Here is a 23,017-nt window from a genome sequence, read left to right on the forward strand (position 1 = left end):
GCTTGGAGATGCAGACAGAAGGAAGTTTGTAGATGCTAAGCTAAGAGATGAAGCCAAGTTTGCCCAAGAGAAGCTAAGAGAGGACCCCCAGATGCTTAGAGAGAAATGCCCTGGGAGAACAAACAAAAATGTACAGGAGCTGAGAGAGAGAAACTAAATGAGACAGAGGCCCAGAGACATTTTGGAGAAAGCCACTTTGAAATTCAACCCAGGAGCAAAGGACCAGCAGACGCCAGCCGCATGCCTTCCCAGCTGATAGAAGTGTTCTGGACACCACTGGCCTTCCTTCAGTGAAGTTATCCTCTTGTTGATGCCTTAGTTTGGACACTTTTATGGCCTTAGAACTATAACATTGTAACCTAATAAATCCCCTTTAAAAAAGCCAATCCATTTCTGGCATTTCGCTTAACAGCAGCTCTAGCAAACCGGAACAACACCCAAACCAAATTATTTGCAGCTCCCTAAATAAGACCTGTCTAATATTAATTGTTAGCTCTCTTCCCCCTCATGCCTTCCCCTATAACTATTCCCGAGGTTAACTGATCCACAGCTGACCACAGAGCTAGCCACACAATAGCAGTAGCTGGATCCTCCCCATCCTGGACGCTAGCCCACCAAAAAGATTCCTGCCCCTCAAAACACCACCCCCAGAGAGCATGCTTGTCCCAGGCCAACACATCCCACTCAGGAACCCTATCTAATTCCCACATATTTGTTCACTACCCAGAAGTGATGTGGATCATAAGTGTAAAACTTACTCGGCATTCCCGACAGCTCTTAGTTAAAATCCGCTGGCCTTCTGCAAGGACTTTTCCTCCATAGATACACTTTGCTATAATAAAACAGGAAAATGGGTCAGATAGTTACACTATGCAACAAAATGACATCAGAGGTGCCATTCACCTCCAGTAGATTTAACAGAAGCATATATTCTCTGATTCTAAGCAATACAAAATTTTTCTGCCTCGAGTAAAACATAGGACTAATGTGGGGGATAACCCTTGAATCTCCTAGTCAAGTTGTCATCTTGATTGTGTTCACCATGAGTCCTTCATACCTTGGACATATAATTAATTCAATGTTGCAGTTCCCAAATAAATTAGAGAATGAATTGATGTGATATGAATGGTGAATTAAAACAAAGAAGTACAGCTGCAATCACCATTCAGGATAACCACAGAAGCTTTGATTCAGATGCTCCGGCCACAAAATGAATGACTATGTAAAAGGGGACTCACATAGGTTCCATTCATCAGAACTACAGCTGCACTGGAAAAGGACCCTGATTTTTAGCTTGTGAACAGGGGAAGTGGATAGCCTTAGCCTGTATGTAGCTGAGAAGCTTAGAGACAACTGAGAAATAAAAGCCAAGTCAGCAAAGCTTTAGATCAATGAGTTCAAGAGACTGCCTTTGGAAGGGCCAGCTTAACAGGCTGAGGGAGCGAAGGCAGACCTTGTGGAAAAGTTTAAAGAGAAGCATCAATGGAGCTTTCACTACTCAATTTAGATTCCACCGGAACTCAGTCCTTGACTCAACTTGCTGACCCACTTTTAGTCAAGTGCTTAAGCATATCAATTTGATATGACCCTAAAGTGTCTACATCAAATTCTCCAGCCACATCAGCAGGAACAAATAATCAAAGGTTTGATTGTTCTCTGTCCTGTCTTGATGAGGACTCTTCTAGCCCTAGCTCTCGGGAGAAGCAGAAGTGAAGATACGCAATCTAAGAGATCTCTACCACTAACTCACTGTTGGTCTTATAAAAACCACCTCACTTCCCTCACTTCTTAGAGCCTCAATTTCTGTAACTGTTAAAAATGGGTTGATTAAATTTCACAGTTTCCTAGTCCTAAAATATTCAGATTCTAGAGCTATGGAACATTCAAGCTTATGGGGACCTTAGGAATCAGCTGATCCAACCCCTTTTTTTAGCCACAGGAAGAGGAAAACCCAGAGACACAGGCTTGCTTATCTTCACACTCCTATAGCAGATATCGTGGTGTGCCATCCAGACACCCCTCCATGACCTAAGGACACATTCCTGCAGCTGAGAGATGGCAACCAAAAGCTCTCAGCTGAGCTCACGCTAGGATTTGCCCTTGGCTGAAGAGAGCTGCATTACCCAAGGTCAAGTCCCCTTCCTGGGGCAGCCACATTCAATGATTGGTTGATGATGGGAGTACAAAGTCCTGGCCACTGTGTACCAACTGAGGACAACTCTGAGCTGCCTTTAGCTCCAGAGCTCCCTGTAGAATGGCTGAGGTTTTTGTTGCAATTGCACTGCAGTTCAACTTTTCCCTCTGCCTAGTCCTATTTCCTTCACTCCCTACCCATCCCCTAAGAATTAATCCTGAATCACTCCCTAATGAAGTGCATGAAACGCTCCCTCTCACAGAGCGTCCCCATAGAACCTGACCTACAACCCCACACCCCACCCAAATCTATTTCACTCTAGCATTGTCCTCTCAGTGAATGGCACCAGCATGCACCCAGGCACCCATAGGCAGGTACCTTAGCATCCTTCTAACTTCTCCCTCATATTCAACCCCATGTCCCCTCCATGCCCAGATCCTATCAGTGCTCCCTCCATAATTTTCTCTCAAGTCAACCTACTTTCTTCTATCCTCCCTGCTCCATCTGACACTATCTTTGTGCAGACCATCAACATCCCTCATCTTTCTTACTGCCAGAACCTTCTACTTTGTTTCTCAAATTCTAGCCTCAGTCTTCTCCAATCTTTCCCTATACAACATTCAGACATATTTTTTTAAGTGTTTAAAATCATTGAGTCTCTATTACCTTCAGAACAAAGTCCAAATTCCTTAATTTGACACACAAGCCATTCATCTGGCTCCTCCTTATCTCTCAAGTTTCAAATTTCACCAATTCCTGGGCTCTCCTTACCCTCAAAATACCTCCACATGTTTCAGCCAAGCTTTTGTGCTCACTTCCAGGATTTGCACATATTGTTTTCTTTACAGGAACACTCAACCCCATCCTCCTTCCACTGGCAACCTCCCAACCTACATACCCTTCAGTTATCACTTAAGCCTGACCTCCTCCAGGAAGTTGTTCTTGACTTCTAACGTTGGCTAGTTGCTTTCACTTGGTTCTTCCTTTGTACAATGATTTAATTACCCATTTAATTAAACATCTCCCCTGCTAATTACAACTTCCACGAGGGCAGAAAACATGTCTCTTCATAATTTTATCTCGAACCCCAGGCCCTGTGCCTCAATGGGCTTATTATAAGTAACAATAAATAGTCCTTGAATTAATTAACCTCTAATTGGTAGCAAAATCTAGTCAAATTTCCTGATTCCAGAGTTCTTCCTGTTATTCAATGCAATTTCCAACACTAAAAGCAGTTACCAAGGGTTTCACAACAAAAAAAGCAAAAACAAGAAAAATAGTGGAGAGTCAATAGAATTTTCTAAGTAGCCCCTCTCTTCACTAAAAAAACTAAATTAAAAAAAGCCTATCCCTGATCATGTATTATGCCTCAATTTTCAAGATAATTCAGCTGATCGTGACTCACTGGTCCTAATGATGATGTGGATTCCCCAATTTACTTGCACAGGAAGACCAAACCTCCAAGGCCTGGGAATCCTGTGTAATAAACTCCCACACTCCCAAATGCAGCTGCTGCCAACTTGGCAAGGCTCGCTCCAGAGTGACAGTGCTGCTAAATGTGCTGCTGTCAGATCTGCCATCTGCTCCTTAGCCCAGGCTGGGAAGCAAAAAAATAGACACTTCTTTTCCTCCTTTGCCCCTTGCCAGCCCCACAAGAGTATTAGACACATTTACTACCTTAAGACATTTGCCTGATTAATCTCTTCCTCTGTGACAGACCCATCCCAGAACTATTTGGAAAAAAAGATTGCTCTTATTATTTACATTCATACCACACACAGGTATATACCCATCCCTCAAATCCACCAGTCTAGTATAAAAATTAAATGTCCATTGAACTATGCCTCATCATACAGAGGGTACTTTAGAGGCTGGTGAATGATATCAACACGTTACTGCTTGCCTTGGCCATTTGTGGTTTTGGCACTGGTGCAAAATGTATTTACAATGATGACGTCACGTTTCGATGAGATTATTTTAGGCCAGCTTTCGGAATCACTACTAAAGGTCACAAGAATTTCCCTGCTTTGCCATACCTGACCCCTCCTTCCCTTCCACTGCCCTCCACTGCCTAACATCAGTCCTCATTATCCAAGCTCTTGATCTACAGCCTGAAGGCTTCATTTTGATGTCTGAGGAAATTCAAGCATAAGGCGAGTCAGGCTCCAGTGCCTGTGGCTGGGGCATTTGGGACCACATTCCAACAGCTTTCAGTGTGAGTAGAAATGTAAATGGATACCTGACACCCTTCATATCATACTGGGGGCATGCAAACCAGAATATTTCACAGTGCCCAACCATGAAATTGAAACCTGGCACCAACACATTTCTCCATGATGTCAGAAACAAATGTACTGAGGATTTAGAGAAATAGTTATATAGTTGTGCCTTTTCACACCCACAGACATCTGGCCCTTCAAATTTGAACTTGTCTTCTACAGTGCAAATTCAAACTTGACTTCTACTTTTGTCATTTGGGTGCATATCGAATAAACAATTGACAGGTATAGCTTGACGTCCCTGTCAGATGCAGGCTTGAGGTCACTGTGTCCTTATTTAGACATTTGCACCCTGCACACACTCTAGCCATTCCTTGGCACTCAGCAGCTTAGAATATCAAAATCGGCACTTGGTATTACACTTTAAAGGAGAGTGGCAGAGCAGAGGAACTGAACACCCAGGGATCCTTCCTCCCTCAATGAAATAATTCACAGCCTTGTCTTCAGGCACTTCTCTGAGCAAGACACCCACATCAGCTGGATAACTGGATGTCTGTTAGGCATCTCCAACTCAAGCATGTCAGACAGAATGTGTTACTCCCCAAACTACTTCCTCCACCTGCCTTATTTCTGTTAATCACACTGTGAGTCTCCCAGAAGCTGCTGTTCAAAACCTGTTCAAAGCACTCTGTCCCTGATCCATTTTTCCATTTGTCTTGCAAAGAATGCTTATGTGGTAACTACCATGCATGAGGTCCATTGGATATCTCTCACTTCCATCCCTACCTTCAGATCTCACCAGGCAGCATCTGCTTGCAGGCCTCCTTACCTCACCTGAAACATGCCCAAACCCCAGATCCAGCCCTTCTGCCTCTGACCCTCCTGCCACCATAGCCTTTATAAAAGACTTCTTTGACTATGCTAGGACTTGTTATAAAGCTTTCCTTTGGGTAGCAGAACTAATGCTGTGTTTACCTCCACAATTTTGTAAGTTCAATTCCCTTTGGCAGTACCCACCTGTCCACCTGGCATATACCTATTCATCTGTTGATTCCCTGCTCAGCTGTTACCTCCCCTGTGAAGTTTTCTAACACATACACACTCACATACTCATGCAAATTTCTGAAGTAGAATCAATGATCAATATGTATCAGCTGTCATGCCAAAAGTTGAGCACAGGCTTAGCACTGAGAGGGCCCTCAGCAATGATTACTGAACAAATTAAATTCAAAACAATCTCCAATATCCAGCCCCAACCCACCTTCACAGCTTTATTTCTACTTCTCAGCTACATAAAACCTGTGTTATAATCAAACTACCTCCTTTTCCCTCTGCCACGTCTATTCCCTTGTAAATGCCATTTTTCATGGCCAAAAGATACCTCTCCATCCTCCTCCCTAGCTCACATCTCTGGTCATTCTCAATTCTGTCTATCAAAAGAATACAAATTCCAGGACACCACTGCCTGGAGATTCTAATTTAATAGATCTGGATGGTGACCTGGGAAATTTAGTTTGAAAAAACTCACTAGGTTATTTTAATGTGCAGCTTGGTATGTCCAATGCCTTGAACAGAGGGACACCCAGGAAACATTAGAGGAATGAAACATTTCCTGGACCTCCATGCTTGCAGATAAGGAATTCTAAAAGACTCTCTTTAGTTTTTCCTGATGCCTCCCAAATGGACAAGCAAATAATCTGATCCCTCTACTCTGAAAATTCCCTTGCTCTTAGAGACAGCCTGAGTGCTCGAGCCTTTTGGTCAGAACAGGAGGCTGGTGTACTTTTCAGGCAACAAACTGAGACATGAACACCTGATAGATGATCTTTCCTATTTCCAAACAGATGTCCTAACCTATATGTGCTGTAGCTCCTGAGGCCATGACAAGTACAGGAACCCTTAGGAAGTCAACAGACCAAACTGTTTGCTTTCATGATTGATTGGTTCATGATCAATACCTTTCCCAGAATAAGGCCTGTGCCAGTTTGTATATTTATGTCCCCCAGAAAAAGCCATATTCTTTAAAGCATTCTTGTGGGGGCAGACGTGTTAGTGTGGAGTGGGTTGGAACCTATTGGTTCAGTGTCCATGGAGATGTGACCCACCCAACTGTAGGTGATAACTCTGATTGGATAATTTCCATGGAGGTATGGCCCTGCCCACTCAGCATGGGCCTTGTTTAGTTTACTGGAGCACTATATAAGCTCAGACAGAAGTAGCTCTTAGCTAGCTGGAGCTGAGACAGACATTTTGAAGATGGCTGTTGGAAGCTGATACAGACATTTTGGAGAACGCCATTTTGAAATGCAACCTGGGAGCAAGCAGATGCCAGCCATGTGCCTTCCCAGCTAACAGAGGTTTTCCAGATGCCAATGGCCTTTCTCCAGTGAAGGTACCCTTTGTTGATGGACACTTTATGGCCTTAAGACTGTAACTGTGTAAACAAATAAATCCCCTTTTATAAAAGTCAATCCATTTCTGGTGTTTTGCATTCCAGCAGCATTCGCAAACTAGAACACAGCCCCACATGCAATATGCGGTCAAAGAGTAACAAAAATTTTATCTGAAAGGGATAACCAAAGAAAATATTCTCTACCCTTTTTCTGATGTGAAGATATGTGAAAACTTCTAGAAATTCCACTGACTAGTGTTAGAAGTCTGCAGTAACTATTCACATTTTCCTCAACTCTACCCCACTCTTCCATCTACCACAGTCATCTTCTAGAAAGCTAGAAATATTTAGCTTGACCACACTTCCTCCAGGAAGCCTTCCAGGCCTGCCACCAATGTTCTCCTCCTTCCATAAGCTGCTCTCTCTTCTCACAGTACCCCATACAAACATGCCTAACATCATTATACATATGACTCTGGACACTGTAAATCATCTCTTTAACTTGAAAATAAGCATCTCTGAAGTAGGAAGGGCTCTTTCATCACTATTCTAGGCACCTACACTCAGTAACTGATGAATACATGTGTGTATTACAAACCAGTAAGAAATAAAAACCCTCTAGGCTAGAGGTTCTCAACCTGCTAATTACCAAAGATGCCTTGTATCATTTTTAAAAAGTTTTTTTTTTTGCATAGCATTCTCAATAATTTATTCATTTTCCCATTTTATTAAACCATAAACACATCAAACTACCAATCAGAGCTACTGAGAAAATTAGTGTTAGCTAGAAGAATTGGCATTAATTCCAAACAAAGGCAAAAAAGCACATTGGTGTTTTAGCCTGTGTATCAATACCTTGGTAAGATTTTTATTTAGTAACATTCTGAAATATTTTTTAAAACTCCCAAACAAATTAGAATAAAGAAAAATGAGTACTCACACTTCTAGTAGAGGACAATTTAACAATATACATCAAGGGCCTGAAAATGTCAGTCCTTTGGACCAACAATTCTACTCTAGAGAATTCTATCCTTAGGAGATATGAAATACAAAAATGTGTTTTCTATATAAAACATGTGATTGAAAAGTAATTTATAAAAGTGAAAAGTGGGAAACCACCTAGATATCCAAGAACTGGGGAACAGTTAAATAAATTTTACAGTAGTCAAACAACAGAACATTATGAAGCCCATTACAATGAGATTTATACAGTGTTGTAAAAAGCATAGTGTCCCTTTTTACATCATCTTGAAGCCTGAGGATGTCTGCTGGGAACAGGACTTCTAAAATGGCAAATATGTCTGGAAGGCTGTGGTCCAAGGCAATTTCTGCTGGCTACAAGCGGGGTCTCTGGAACCAGAGGCAGCACACAGCTCTTCTCAAAATTGAAGGTGTTTATGCTTGAGACGAAACTGAATTCTATTTGGGCAAGAGGTGTGCTTATGTGTACAAAGCAAAAGATAACACAGTGACTCCTGGCAACAAACCTAACAAAACCAGAGTAATCTGGGAAAGGTAATTCATGCCCATGGAAATAGTAGCATGGTCTGTGCCAAATTCTGAAGCAACCTTCCTGCTAAGGCCATTGGACACCGAATCCATGTGATGCTGTACCCCTCAAGGATTAAAACTTATTGAAAAGCAAATAAATAAAATTGTGGATATTAAAAAAAAAAACATAGTATCACACTTAAGTGATAAGGGTAAGTCAAAAAAGTAAGATATAAAATTGCCTTCACAGTATTACCTCAACTATACACAAAATATAAATGGAAAAAAAGACAAATGAAAGTCTCTAAAATTTTAAGAATAGTTGTTTCCGAAGTAGTGGTGTTAAGGGTAATTTTTCCAACTTTATCTTGACCTTTTTCTGTGCTTTTCAAGTGTCATGCAGTAAGTACATTGCTTCCATAATTAGAAAAAAATCAAAACGCTAAAACTGAAACACAAACAGCCAAAGGACTCATCTGCTCCCCTGTCCAAACAACCATCTCTTGCAAGATGGATATGATAGATTTTTTTCATCTCATATTTTTTAACAAATTTCTAAAAGTCTTTCAACTTATTCCTCTGCTGACCATTATACAGAATATCAAAATTAGAAAAATGACCTGTACCTACTGACAACTATCTTTCCCTCATGGGATCAAACTGTAATCTCAACATTGGGACTTGAGCTACCTATATAGCCAGACATGACTTCCAAAGGCCCTTGCAACAGCAACAAGAAAGTTCCCCTCTTTAGATCAATCTCAAGTACACCCTCCAGGGCAATGGATGTACTGAACCAACCATGAAAAGAAAGAATATTCCGAAGTTCCTTTTGAAAGAATTCAACCAAGATCTAGGCTAGCACAACCAAGCCAGCTAGCCCCACATGCACTGTTATACTGAGGGTGACAGGCTGTTCTTGGGAAAAAAGCTAGATCATTGCATTTTGAAGGCCTAATGATAGTGGTATATTGCTTTCAGTAGAAAGATGATCTTGAAAATTATCCATCAGATGTCTCATTTCTAACCTAAACTCTCCTTATCTATGTAAGACCATACGGTTTGATGAAAAACCATGGATTTTGTGATCAGACAAAATTTTTTATACCTCACCTCTGCCAATCCCCAGCCTTATGACCTTGGTAGGTTGACTCGATCTGTCAGAATGAGGAGCACACCAAAGCATATGGGGCTTTGGAGTCATGGTTTTACAGATGAACCCCACCAGTCACCAGTTGTTTGACCCTGGACAAGTGACTGAATGCCTGTGACCATCAGTCCCTTCCATATAGAATGGGAAGATGATTACTTAGGGTTGATGTGAGACTAGCCCATGGACAGTGTCTATCACTTCACAGGTGATCAATCCATGGCAGCTCATCTTATCAGACATTAGTATCATGCATTGCATCATACATTGTCATCTTATCATGCATTACATCGACCGTTGGCACTTAGCTTCATCAGTGTTAATTAGTTGGGGCCTGAAAAACAGAGGAAAAAATAAATCTCCAAGCACCATCAGTCAGCACTTACGTCTGCAGACCTTACAGCACTGGCCAGCAATGTGCACAGGGAGGGAGTCCGGGGAACAATTGAGAGGAGGACAGGACATCCGTCGGCATTCCACGGTGCCACTCTGAGAAAGGAAGGTGAGGGAAGGGAATCTCAGAAGTGCCCTTTGAAAGCTCCCAATGTGGAAAACACCCACATCTCATCCCAGAAACCTCACTGGGGAAACAGAAGCAGCATGAGGAATTCTAGTCCACTCTTGGACCACAAATAAAGTATTTTTTCCAGCCTGAATGAACCCACACCACCTCAACTACTTTTCTGATATACATCACTGGCTTCATCCCACCTGCCCATGCAGACTAAGCAGATTAGGCAGAAAAAAAAAAAGTCTATTCTTGCGAGAACATAAATAACGTCTTTTGCAGACACTGTCAATCAATGTTGAGACTCCAACAATCCATTTTGTATTTTCGTCGACAAAAGAAAATGCCATTTATCAGAAATTTATCAAATAATTTTAACTGAACAGGGTTTGCAGACTAATTTGGGGGGAGGGGTGGTTCTTGCAAGTCTCTGAACCAGATGATGGATATGCTGAAAAATAGAACGAAAACACCTAGAAAACCAATTAAAACTCTCCATTTTAACTTATTCTATGGGAGAAAAATTCTGAATTAAGCTAAGCACTAAAGGAGTCCCTTCCTCCCTCTATACCTCAACCTCCAACTTCCAAACAGTAAATTTCTTAATAATTATATTAAAACAAATTAGAGTGTGTTGTGAAAGGAAAGCAGGTTTTAATTTCCAAGTAGCTATAGAAGAAATGACACTTTTCCAGCATTCCCTCACAATCAGTCGGACTACCAGCAGGTGCTTATTAAAAGCAATACTTCTTAGGGTTAACATTATATATTCAAGAACCAGGATTACACTCTATTAATGAACCTGCCCCGTTTAAACTATTTTTATTTTATTTATTTACAAAGAGGCTTACTTTGCATGTGCAGTTCCTGCAGTGATCGCCATCAACCCAGGAGTCTTGGTCTCGATAGAGCAGGCCACCCACTTGACAGGTCTTCTCACAATGACAGTTTTCCAACTGACTAAGTCTTGTCTCTGCAAAATTTAGCTGCAAACAAGAATTACTGAGTGTAATTTCTATAATTCAATTGTATTGTCTTAACAAAGCTAATAGCGATAATCTAAGCACGAGGGGGAAAAATGCTTAGAGCAGCTGGCTGATTCTCAGCAGGACCTTTTTCTTTCTTTCTTTCCTGTTTTCCTTTTTTTTATATACAGGAGGTAGAATCACTCTAAATTGAAGACATATTGCCTTTCATGGTCTAATGAACACCAAATGAGACACTAAACTGCATCTCAGGATGCATTTATAAATGTGCATCCATAAATGTGTGTATTTTGAGCTCAAGCCCACACGGAATCACTCATAATAAACATGTTCTCGAGGACTCATTACAATGTTTACAGGAGATCAAATCAGGAGCTCAGATGCACTAACATTTATCTCCCACCATCATCTCCTTGTTCTTCATACACTAACCAGAATGTCATGGTGTACAAGCTAGAAAGTTACTGCTTCCTCTCTTATGAAAAATTCTGGGGAACTGGAGCCACAAAAGACAGGAAAACTCATAGGAGGATACTGTTTCTCCCCAGGTCAGGATCCCCCAAATAGAATGTCCAGAGATCCACTTTGGTGTTCAGAGAAAGGTCAGGAGATGCGACCGAACTCTCAGGTGAGATCAGGATTTTGTAAAAGAATCCTTTTCATTTCTCTAGGCCACGCAAATTTTAACATTAATCACATAATCTTATAGGCTCTGATCCGAAAGGGAATATAAAGCTTGAATGTCCTCACAGGTAACCCCTTCAAATGATTATCCAGTCTATTTGCAGGCTGGTGGAACACATTATCTTCCAAGAATAGCTGTATTTTTGGTACCTCTGGATATCTGAAATGTCTTTCTTGGTTCGAGCTGTGAAATCTCTTTCTCTTTTTCCAACTAGATTTAATTTTGCCATGTAACCCATCCTGAACAAATCTAATCTCTCCTCAAAGATCTGAAGTTATCACACCCTCACTCTACCATCCCTGCCTTGGCCTGCTCTTAACCAGAACAGGACCACCAGGTTCCTTTAATAGCTCTTCATGATGTGGTTTAAATCCCCTTTCCTGATCACTTTCCATGCAGCCTACACCAGCGTGCCTTTAAAAATACAGTGCAAAAATCTGAATACAGCATGCCTTGTATGATCTATTGTCACACTCATACTAAGGAGCAACTCAATCCATGAGTGATATTGAGCTTTTTCCTTTTTCCTTACAGCCATGATTAAAAAGCAAATACTATTTCTTAAAAATTTGTCAGTTTCTGTTTTCTCTCTAAATCATACTTAGGCCTCCATGTCTTGAGTAGTTTCCCCTCCAGGTGATCAATTCAATTCTTTGTTCCAGCTAAGGCTATTTCAAGCAGGTAGTTTAAGTAATGGTTAAGGAGACTCCTACCCTCTTTCTACATTAATTATGTTTCCATTCCGTACGTGTTCCTCTCAATTACTCATAATAGTATTTTCTTCTAGAAATAGGACCCATATATAATTCTGACCTAATTTTTTTCACTCATTTCATCCTTTTCCTCCAAACTTTTGGAACTTCTCAAAAAAAAAAAAAAATTGTACCTTGTCTGCCTTGTTTGGATGGTACTGAGTGGGCAGAGAAAATAGCAAGTAGGATCATAAATAAACCACATACACCATAATCAGCCCCCAAAGAATTGAAAGTTGACTATGCCTAAAATATTAGCTTCTAATGACTACTTCTAATAATCATGATCTTCCAAAATTCGGATTTCATTTAAAACTCCAGCCTAATGACAGAGTTTTTAGACTCTATGTTAATTATGTCCTTTAGGAATTCTTTAGGAAACAGGTAAAATACACATCCAAGAGCTTGTGGAAGTTAAGTGATCAAAAGCATATATAATTAAGAGAAAAAGGATGTGACAACTTATCACATATTATCTTTATTTCATTTCTATAGTCCCTGTAATTCCTATTTAGGATAGTGAAGGATGAATGATCTGGACTGAACAAGAAAGTGTAGAAATAGATCTGCATCCTTCCTGAAAGCAGCTTGGAAATATTTAGGAATAAATTTAACCAAGGATATAAAGGACTTGTATGCAAAAAAGTACAAATCACCAATGAAAGAAATTAAAGAAGACCTAAATAAATGGAAAGATATTCCGGGCTCATAGACTTGAAAACTTAACACCATTAATATGACAACACTACCCAAAGGGATTTACAAATATAAGACAATATCAATCAAAATTCCAACAGCCTTCTTCACAGAAATAGAAAGGCTAATCATCAAATTCAGATGGAAGGGAAAGAGATCCCAAATAGCCAAAATCATCTCGAAAAAAAAGAAGAAAATTGGAAGACTCACACTTCCTGATTTCAAAAGTTTATTACAAAGCTACAGTAACGATACCGGCACAAGGACAGAAACATAGATCGATGGAATAGAATTGAGAGCACAGAAATAAACCCACACATCTACAGAAAAGTGATTTTTTACAAGAAAGTCAAGTCCACTCAGTGAGGAAAGAACAGCCTCTTTCACAAATGGTGCTGAGAAAACTGGATGTCCATGTGCAAAAGAATGAAAGTGGACCCCTATCTCACACCATATACAAAAATTAACTCAAAATGGATCAACAAATTAAATAAAAGAGCTAAAATTATAAAACATCCTTGGCTAAACATAGGGAAATATCTTAAGAACCTTGTATAACATAATTTATTCTTAGACTTTACACAAAAAGCATGAGCAACCAAAGAAAAAATAGATAAACTGAACATCAAAATTAAAAGCTTTTGTTCATCTAAGGACATTATCAAGAAAATGAAAAGAAAATCAACAGAATGGGGGAACATATTTGGAAACTGTATGTCTGTTAAGGGTTTAATGTCCAGAATATTTAAAGAACTCCTATAACTCAACTATAACACGACAAACAACCCAATTAAAAAGTGGGGAGAGGTCTTGAACAGACATTTCTACAAAGAAGATATGCAAAAGCCCAATAAGTACATGAAAAGACGCGCAACATCATTAGCTATTAAGGCAATGCAAATCAAAACCACAATGAGACACCACTTCATACTCACTAGAATGGCTATCATTAAAAAATGTGCTGGGAAGGATGTGGAGAAATAGAAACCCGAGTACATTGTTGGTGCGAATATAAAATGATGCAGCCACTATGGAAAAGAATTTGGCAGTTCCCAAAAAGTTAAACACAGAATTATCATATGACCCAGCAATCCAACTTCTAGGTATATACCCAAAAGAATTGAAAGCAGGAACTCAGATAGATATTTGTACATCAATATTCATAGCAGCAGTGTTAGTCACCATAGCCAAACACTGAAAGCAACACAAATGTCCAACAGCAGATGAATGGATAAACAAAATGTAGTACATATATACAATGGACTATTACTCAGCCTTAAAAAGGAATTAAGTTCTAATACATGCCACTACGTGAATAATTCTTGAAGACATGATGATGCATGAAATAAGTCAGACACAAAGGGATAGGTATTGAATGATTCCACTCACATGGAAACAGCAGCTAGAATATGCAAACATAAAGAAACAGAAAGTAGAGTTCAGGGTATCAGGGGGCAGGGGAAGTGGGGAGTTAATACATATTGGGTATAAGGTTTCTGTTGGGTGATGGGAAAGTTCTGGTAATGGATGACGGCGAGGGTAGCACAACAGGGTGAGTGTGATCAATCCCATTGAATGGTATGCTTGGCAGTGGTTGAGATGAGAAAATTTATGTTGCATATATGTTCCACAATTTAAAAAAAAAAACAGAGAGAAACCAAAGAAACAATGAAAATTAAATGCAATACACGATCCTGGACTTCACCTAACAATGGAGGAGAAAAGGCCCAAAAAGACATTATTGGGACATATGAAAAAACTAGAATATAGACTGTAAGCTTCATATTAATGCTAAAGTTCTTTAACTTGATAAATGAATTTAAAGTGAATTTCTTTGTCCTTAGGAAAGGTACAGGGAAATATTCCATGTTCAATGAGCATGATGGAAACCAACCTACACTCAACTGTAGTGTAACAACAGATAAAGATAGAGAAATATATGGCTTGATAGATAATGGATAGATAGAATTATAGAGCAAATGTTGCAAAATGTTAAAATTAGTGGATCTGGGTATTAGGGAGGTATATGTTGGAGTTCTCTGTACGAGTTTTGTATTATTTTTGCAACTGTGTTGTAAGTATGAAATTATCTCAAAATAAAAAGTTTAAGGAAAAAAAAACTATCAATGTACTTCCAACAAGAGTTTACGATTAACAGAATTTCAAGTCACATAATCATTCTAAAAATCAGATTGTCTAAGATATAACAGAATCTAATTTTGTATTCATATAAAATACATTAGTGATATGATAAAATTCATACTTTTATTGCAAAATTTAAAAAAGAAGGAGCTTGGAATAGGGCATCTCTTTATAAGGGGAAACACACCTGTCTTACTCTGAAAATCTGGAAAAACTTAAGTGTTTGTATCACACCAACAAGGGAACTTCTTTAAGTCTAAATGATTCAAAAGGAAATTCTGTATCTATTCAAGTTTCCTGAAAATCCAAGAACTTACCTAAAGTTAATATTGGCAATTTCCAGTAATGTCCAATAAAGCTGTGCTATACTCACCTATGAAACTCAATTTCAAGGAAAGCCTCAATTTTAATATAATGGAAGCTCTTCTCAGGGCTGATTTTGTTTCCCTTATGAACTTTATTTTTGTTTTTAATTTACATAGAGTTTTCTGACAGTACTGGAAAGCTCTAATCCCTGTAATAATAAATGCACCAGATAGACGCTAAGGCAAAGGGGTATTAAGGCAAAAAGCTAATTTTTCAAATACACCTAATATGTATGTACTCTTGCCTTTCTGCACCCCCCACCACCAGCTGAATTCTCTAACAACAATAAAGCAGAAAAACAACTCTGAATCAAAAAATGAATTCCATTTTCTCTCATTGGTATTGGCATGTTGAATTTATTCAAATTCATTTTCAAAGGCTAATTTCTACACTACTTATTATTTTCTCCAAGAATGCCTACAGATCCAAAATAGATACTGTGTCACATCTGCATCTCTATTCTGTCTTACCTTTATTCACGCATTTATCTAAGCAGTCATGGACTGAATCATTTTTCTTAAGTCTACACATTCAAAGACAGACAGCAGAGGCCTTTTTCACAATAAGAGGTCACTGAAAGGATCTGAGTACCTTAGTCTTGTGAGGGATTGCTTTTTTTTCTTTGAAATACTATTTATTTGGCATTTGCTATAATGAAGGGAAAAAAAGAAAACATCTATTATGTTAAACCTTTAAGCTTAATTGCAAATCACTATTGTGCTCCTCAAAACAATGAAAGTCTCAAAATTAAAAACATTACAAGCTGAAATGCCACTCCAAGTGTTGCTTGATTTGCATAAATAGATTTGTCAAGGATTTAAACAGAAGTAATCAGAATTCCCAGTCTCGAGCATCTCTTCTTCCTCAGCTTGGAGGCAGGATGTGATTACAGCACAAGGTGGGATGGGAGAGCAGGACAGAGTCTAATCCTATCAGAAAGGAAGGTGGTTTCCACAAAGTCAAGACTATCCAGCATAACTTCCAGAGCAAGCCAGGGGGGTTGGATGCTCATGGATCACTAAGGGAGGTGGCAGGCAGAGGACAAAAAAGGGATATTTCCTTAGGGCAGCTGCCCTGCCCCTTTTCTCTGTCTTGAAGAAGTGTGTTCTTGCCAGAAAGCCAGAATTCCTCAAGATGGCTCTTTACCCTGACCTCTGTCACCTGAAGGTGTTATAAGCTCCTCCCTTGATCTGTCCTGTATCAAACAAAAGAACAGTCATTTCACCAGTATCCCCTACTTGAAAGGAGAACAGGAAGAGTGAACCCTTCCAGGCAGAGCCCTGGGCTGATTTGGAATCAGTTTCGTTTGATCTGACTTTGGTTACAACTCCTTTGGTTACAATTCCTGACTTTGGTTGCTCTCTGATAGGACTACACGGCTTCCACTATGACCGAAGTGTGTGAACTTCCTGCTGCTTTCCAAGATTTCTTCTTCCAGGCTCTGGGAAGTCAAACCTCTGGGGTAAGGTATATATTTTCTCAGGAACCATCTTCCCCTCATAGTTGCCTAATTTTTCTGGGTTTAACAATATCAATAACAACAGCCACCCCTGTGGCATGCCCATTATGCACCAGGCACCAAACTAGACCCTTCATTTGTCTGGTCTCATGGAATGACTATCACCATTTCACATATGAAGAAACTACAGCTGAACAAGTCCAGTGACTTATCCAAGGCTATAAACATTCAAGGAAGTGATATAAAAAAGACTCAGAATCAAGTCAGTCTCACTCTAAAGCCCATTTTCTAGGTCAGCTGTGATCTACGTGTTAAACATAGCTGCTGGAAAAACTCAAACCAAATCTTCCAAACTCAGCTCAAACCCATCAGCTAAATCTTGCCACAAAAAGCTTATTCAATAAAAGGCAAAGCCTGGATTTAGATGGAGTTGATGCCATGGAATTTTCTTTGCATCCAGGCACCATATTTACCTTTCAGTTAGCATCACCATCATTAATCCAGAAATGCCTTCCAAGGAAAAAAATTTACTACTCTCCAGACTCCTTCTACTCCACTCTGCCAAAAAAAAAGGGAGAATTACACTTCTGCGTCTACCAATATGGCAGACTAGATAACCTGAAAGACTTCACTGATCGAGTCAACCAAAACATTGGAAAAAACATAAAATATTTTTTAAAATCATCAATGAACTAACAAAAAAAAAGGAAGAGAAATCCACAGAGGGCAAAATAAAGTGACATCGGGGATCCCAGGAGGCTGGTGAGCACCAAAGCCAACCTTCATCCTGAAGGTTTCTGCCAATGGAAGCTCAGGATGCAGGAAAGAGGAGTGAAGGACCACAGTCTGCCCAATATGGGTTGTCTTAAATGAAATTCTTGCATAAAGGTGGCATCCCAAAAGGCTGTACCCTTAGTTTAAGAGTAAACAAAAATGAAACAAAGGTTTCACAAGGCAAAGGAAGAAAATCTTTCTGTTCACACCGAGGCACTGGGTAAAGGGGAAAATCTTCCTGAGAATTCAACTGGCCTAACCTAGAAGTGCAGTCTAATTATGAGCAGCTTCTGTGGCCTGAAAATCCTTAAGCAGATAATTTAATAAAAGGTAGTCCTGGGTGGTCTTGGCAAAAACATATATGTCAACCTAGGATTCAAAGAATCGCAATCTATTTCCATGCAAAACAAGCAGCTCATAATCAAAAGGGTGAGTTAAAAGGCCTTGTTCTTGCCCTCACTTTCTCCCTTGAAAAGCTGCCACAAGCTCTTTATTCACAGGTTTCACTCCCAACAGGCACCATCTGAAAACATTAGCTCAACTCAACAAACCCATCAAACATGCATTCCTCTTTTTCCTCTCTTTTTATCTGTTCATTCTTCCTCGCTGACATCGCAATCCTGCTGGTAGCATCCACCTCCCTCTCTCCATCAGTCATTTCCTCTTCGTATCTTTTGTCTCTCTTTCCAACTTTCTCTTCTCCAACCATAAACTTTGTCAGTCGTTATTAGTATCTAGATCTGAGTACCTGAGTTTGAGTCCCAGTTCTGCCATCCACTACGTTGGAGAAAGCTGCATAACTTTCCGGTACCCCCCATCTTCTCATCCGTGAAATGGGCTAATAAATCAATCCTAGCTCACAGGATTGTTGTGATGATTAAGGGGAGAGCAGATATTTTTAAAAAAATTAAGCACTGTAACTAGCATATATTAAATGCTCGGTAAATATTACTAATACTAAAGAATGATTTTACAGCTCCTTCTAGATCAGGGGTTGACAAACTATGGCCCATGGGCGAAATCTAGTTCATCACCTATTTTTGCATAGCCCATGAGCTAAGAATGGTTTAAATATTTTCAATTATTAAATTTGAAATCATCACAAATGATTATATTTAAATGATGTAAGTATCTACAAAATATCTTCAATTTTGCCTCTTGGCATACAAAGCCTCAAATTTCCTACCTGGCATTTACAGAAAAAGTTTGCCAATTCCTGGTCTATATTATTGTAGATTTCAAATTATGCAGTGAAAATGGAAGTACTCAGTTCTTAAATTATAATTCTATTCATGGTTTGGAAGAAACATACTTATAAATCTGCCGAAGTGCCAGAGGGGGGGTTTAGAAACTAGATTAAAACCATTTTCTGCCTGCAATTCCCCACAATTAAATATCTTCTGCCTCGCAAATGCCCATTTTACATAATAATGTTTTCAGGATAGAGCTCTATGTGGCTCCTAGACAATGTATGGCTAAAAAGAGAAAAATGACATTCCCTGCAATTGGAAAGAATGAAAAAGAAAAGGGCATCCTCAAATCTGGGGAAAGGAGAACAGCAATCACCTGAGACTGAGTGGTATGTTTCTCGTTCCAAAAATTTGGTAGCAAGCTAAAATATAATTAACAGTATTGACAGCAAGCTGCTCCAGACAATATCAAGGAAAAAGCCTCTATATGCCTCAAGCTGAGAAGACAAATAATTGCCTGCATTTCACATTTTCACTGTACTCTGAAGTGAAAACTTAATGCTTCAGTTCTCCATTCTCAGTCTCCCTCTTTTGCTTATGTAGTATTCTGGCTCTCCTTTCCAGACGAAAGGGGACTTGGTCAAAACCTAGTTTGAAATATAACTGTCTTCAGTGACCCAATCTACCGGTTCAAAATGCAGCCCTACCTCCCAAACACTTAACTACCCACCAATTTTCTTCCATGTGCCATGGCTGATGGCAGAAAGCAGAGAGCAGTTATAGCCTCGGGTGGAATAAGATTAATGTATCATTTTCACTGTTATTGAAATTCTTCCTTTCTTGGAGCATAATGTCTCTTAGGCCCAACCTAATTCTTTCTTCACCCTAGGCTGGAGCTCATGTCCACAACTGACAGGTATCATAATAACAGCATTAGCCACATTTTTTTTTTTATTCAGTACCTTCCTCTATAAGGCTCAGGGCTTTTCATTATGAATTTAAACTTTATGAATATGTATTAAAGCCCTTAATTGTTTACATGTTTGGCTCTGACACTAGATTATGAACGTCCCTGGGGTAAAAATCATGCCTTGTTCATCATTACCTACTTTGTGCCTAACACAATGCCTGGCAAATAGCAGGACTTCGAAAGATGCCTGTTGAGTGGATGACAAAGAGGAGGAAAAGATATAGAATTATAAAACTGAAGGTGGAGAAAGGCAAACTTTGCTTCCTTTTCTATTTAACTCAGGGCCAGTCTAGAAATGAATCATACACCAGAAATATAATATAATGCCTTCCTGTGACAGTAATCTGTTCCTAACAATAGCTATTTTGCCCCTTCTGGTTACTGACAATTATCCTTACATCTAAAATGCATTAGCTTATAAGCAGCAGTGGCTCTGACCATATATCTTCTCACAGTGTTACTGGTTTAACAGCCAATGGATAAATTTCTTTTCTACTTCCAGGGAATCTACAGAGATACATATTGTTTCTTGCTTCCATCATTTTTCAAGTAAACATTTTGACACAGCCTAATAGTATCAAAGATATGAATGGTTATGTTTGCCATAGATAGTCCTATTTCAAGTAAAAATGAACCATTTTTGTAGCAACATATTGCAGATACCAAGGCTAAAAATGTTTCCATTATAGCATATCACTCTAAATTTCAAATAGGATAGACAAAGAAATGAAACATCACAAGTGAAATTTAGACACCTACTTTTGCAGTCATCTTGGCCAAAAGCTCTTGTAAATCCATTATTCCTTGCACCAGGCTTAGGAAATCACTGCAGGTTGGGCAAGCTCAATAAAGAAAATATAAAATATGTATTGATTCAGTGGTTATATAAGAAGACATTTTTAAAACAGTAGTTGTTTGGCTATGTAGAAGGGTTTTTTGCTGTTTTGGTTAAGTATTACTTTGAAATGGGAGTGAAATAAGAGGATTTCAGTTCTGGATCTTTTTCTATTTTTAATAAGCAAAAATAAAAGAACAGGAAAAAAGGGCTGTTAACTAAAAAGAAAGGCAATATAGCATTTTTAAATCAAAATTAAACCCCCATTTTTATTGAGAGATGACTGAAAAAAAATGTGGAATACCATAAAAGAGGAAAAAAAAGCTCAGATCCAGGTCAAGACATTTAAATACTTTATATATATACACATATACACACACACACACATATGTATTTACATACATATGTAATTATATTAAACATAGCTTTCTGTATTAACTTACAGAACCAAAGCTGCTAATCTTATTTTCAGTTTTTTAATTCTATATAATTCAGAATCTCTGAAAAAAATTCAGAGGCACAGAAGGATATAGTAGAATTATAAGTCCTCCTTCACCACCCGCACACCATCTCAGAGGCCAACACTATAAAGAGTTTTATGTGTATACTTCCAGACTTATTTCTCTGATAATTATCAACAGGTATATATAAGACTTAAAATTCACAAATGTTTGTTTTAAGTTGCTACTTACTGCGATTTAGGTTTGGACACTGTGTTATGTATCCATTTGGCATAAAGATGATTTTCCCATCTTGGATGATCCCCTTGAAAATAGAAGAAAGAGGTGGGGATCAAGATTACAATCGCCAGTTAAAATGGCCTGTATGCAGTCGCACACTCTATGCAGGTCATATTATTTTTTAACAAGACTTACATTATCATTCAAAAGGTGATTTAGCAATATTCCACACTGAGCTACTCCAAACCATCCCCTTCTAGAAACCCTGAAATGTCTGTTCACCTTGAGAAAGCTACAATCACTTGCCACAGGTTAATGCTGATGAGATCACAGCACCAATAAATCCACCACTGTGTGTTCTTAAACTACTGACTAAAAAGGCATCGATGCAATAAAAATTTTCCTCAATCCCTGAGTCATCCTTGAACATTAATATTGCTGAAAGCAAGAAGAAAGAGATAATAGAAACACATTAGGCTAAAATGTTTCTATCGATTCACTTAGTCAAGGAAATAAAATTAGGCATGGGGAAAATTCTATAACAATCTTTGCTTCCCAGCTAATTGAGTGAGTAACTGGTAGACTGGTAAGTCATAAGATTTGCTCAACATCTCACTGTAAGTAAAAGTGGTCTTTTAATTCTGTAACTCAATCTGGAAAAATAGCACTAATTTAAGAAAGTCATCAGGTCTACCACTTCTCAATGAAAATACTGACTTGGTTTTTGGATTTGTTCAAGTTGAATTTCAAGAATCTGTTTTTAGGGTTTTTTTCCCCTGATTTGATGGAAGAAATATTAAAGAACAGATGGTAGGTGTGGAAGCTGGTTCAGAATATTGAACCTAATCTATAAATAAAATATAGGCTTAAGCTAGTGCTACAAGTCTTTCAGAGGGAGTAACATTTAACATTTATGTGCTCATCTTCTTAAGAGCAGAAGGTAATCAGCAAATCTGTTTTCTGCTTATTATTTCAAGATAAAATATTAATTGGAAATATTAATAGAAATAACAGTATCACAGCACCTCTTCCTCAGAATTATATACATTTATTAACCTCTTCCTCTTTGAGGGTGATGCAGTGTGGTGATTCTTCACCATGGGGAAGAAGGCCTTCCAGTGCTTCTCAATATTAATTCATAATCTCTTGCAGAGGAATAGCAGGGAGCAATTAATGGAGCAGAATCTAAGTGAGTCAGCATCTCCCTGGTACACAGCTGTTCAGTTTTAAAAACAAATTACCTCGTTGAAAGACCAGGGCAACTTTCAAGCACATGTGATGATATGAGAAAAGCATGAACTCAGCAGTAAAGGGACCTGGGTTCAAGTTCTACATCCACCTCTAGCTAACTAGTCGATCTCAGGCAGTCAATCAACCACCCTCTCTGAGCGTCAATTTCTTTATTTGGAAGAAGAGGTGCTGGGTGCAAAAGCTAAAGATCCCTCCACCACTCAAGTTCTGGGATTCAATGAAACAGGTAACCAAACTGAAATTGTCATAATTTAAATTTCTTTGCTTATACTACCTTTCAAAGTGAGGGGAAAAGAAACCCAGTGAGGACAGACAAATCTCCATCAAAGAACTGACC

General features: G+C 38.9%; 1 protein-coding gene and 1 pseudogene across 1 annotated transcript in view; one reads left to right on the forward strand and one right to left on the reverse strand.

The window, feature by feature from the left end:
* Positions 1-23,017, reverse strand: part of NELL1 (neural EGFL like 1) — a 925,820-nt gene that overhangs the window by 669,060 nt on the left and 233,743 nt on the right. The window contains 5 exon segments of the mRNA XM_037838459.1: positions 759-832; positions 9,773-9,875; positions 10,746-10,880; positions 20,674-20,756; positions 21,442-21,514. Of these exon segments, the coding sequence (XP_037694387.1) occupies positions 759-832; positions 9,773-9,875; positions 10,746-10,880; positions 20,674-20,756; positions 21,442-21,514 (468 nt within the window).
* LOC119535849 lies at positions 8,043-8,383 on the forward strand (annotated as a pseudogene).

The sequence above is a fragment of the Choloepus didactylus genome, chromosome 6, assembly GCF_015220235.1.
Source record: "Choloepus didactylus isolate mChoDid1 chromosome 6, mChoDid1.pri, whole genome shotgun sequence".
Classification (NCBI taxonomy): Eukaryota; Metazoa; Chordata; class Mammalia; order Pilosa; family Megalonychidae; genus Choloepus; species Choloepus didactylus.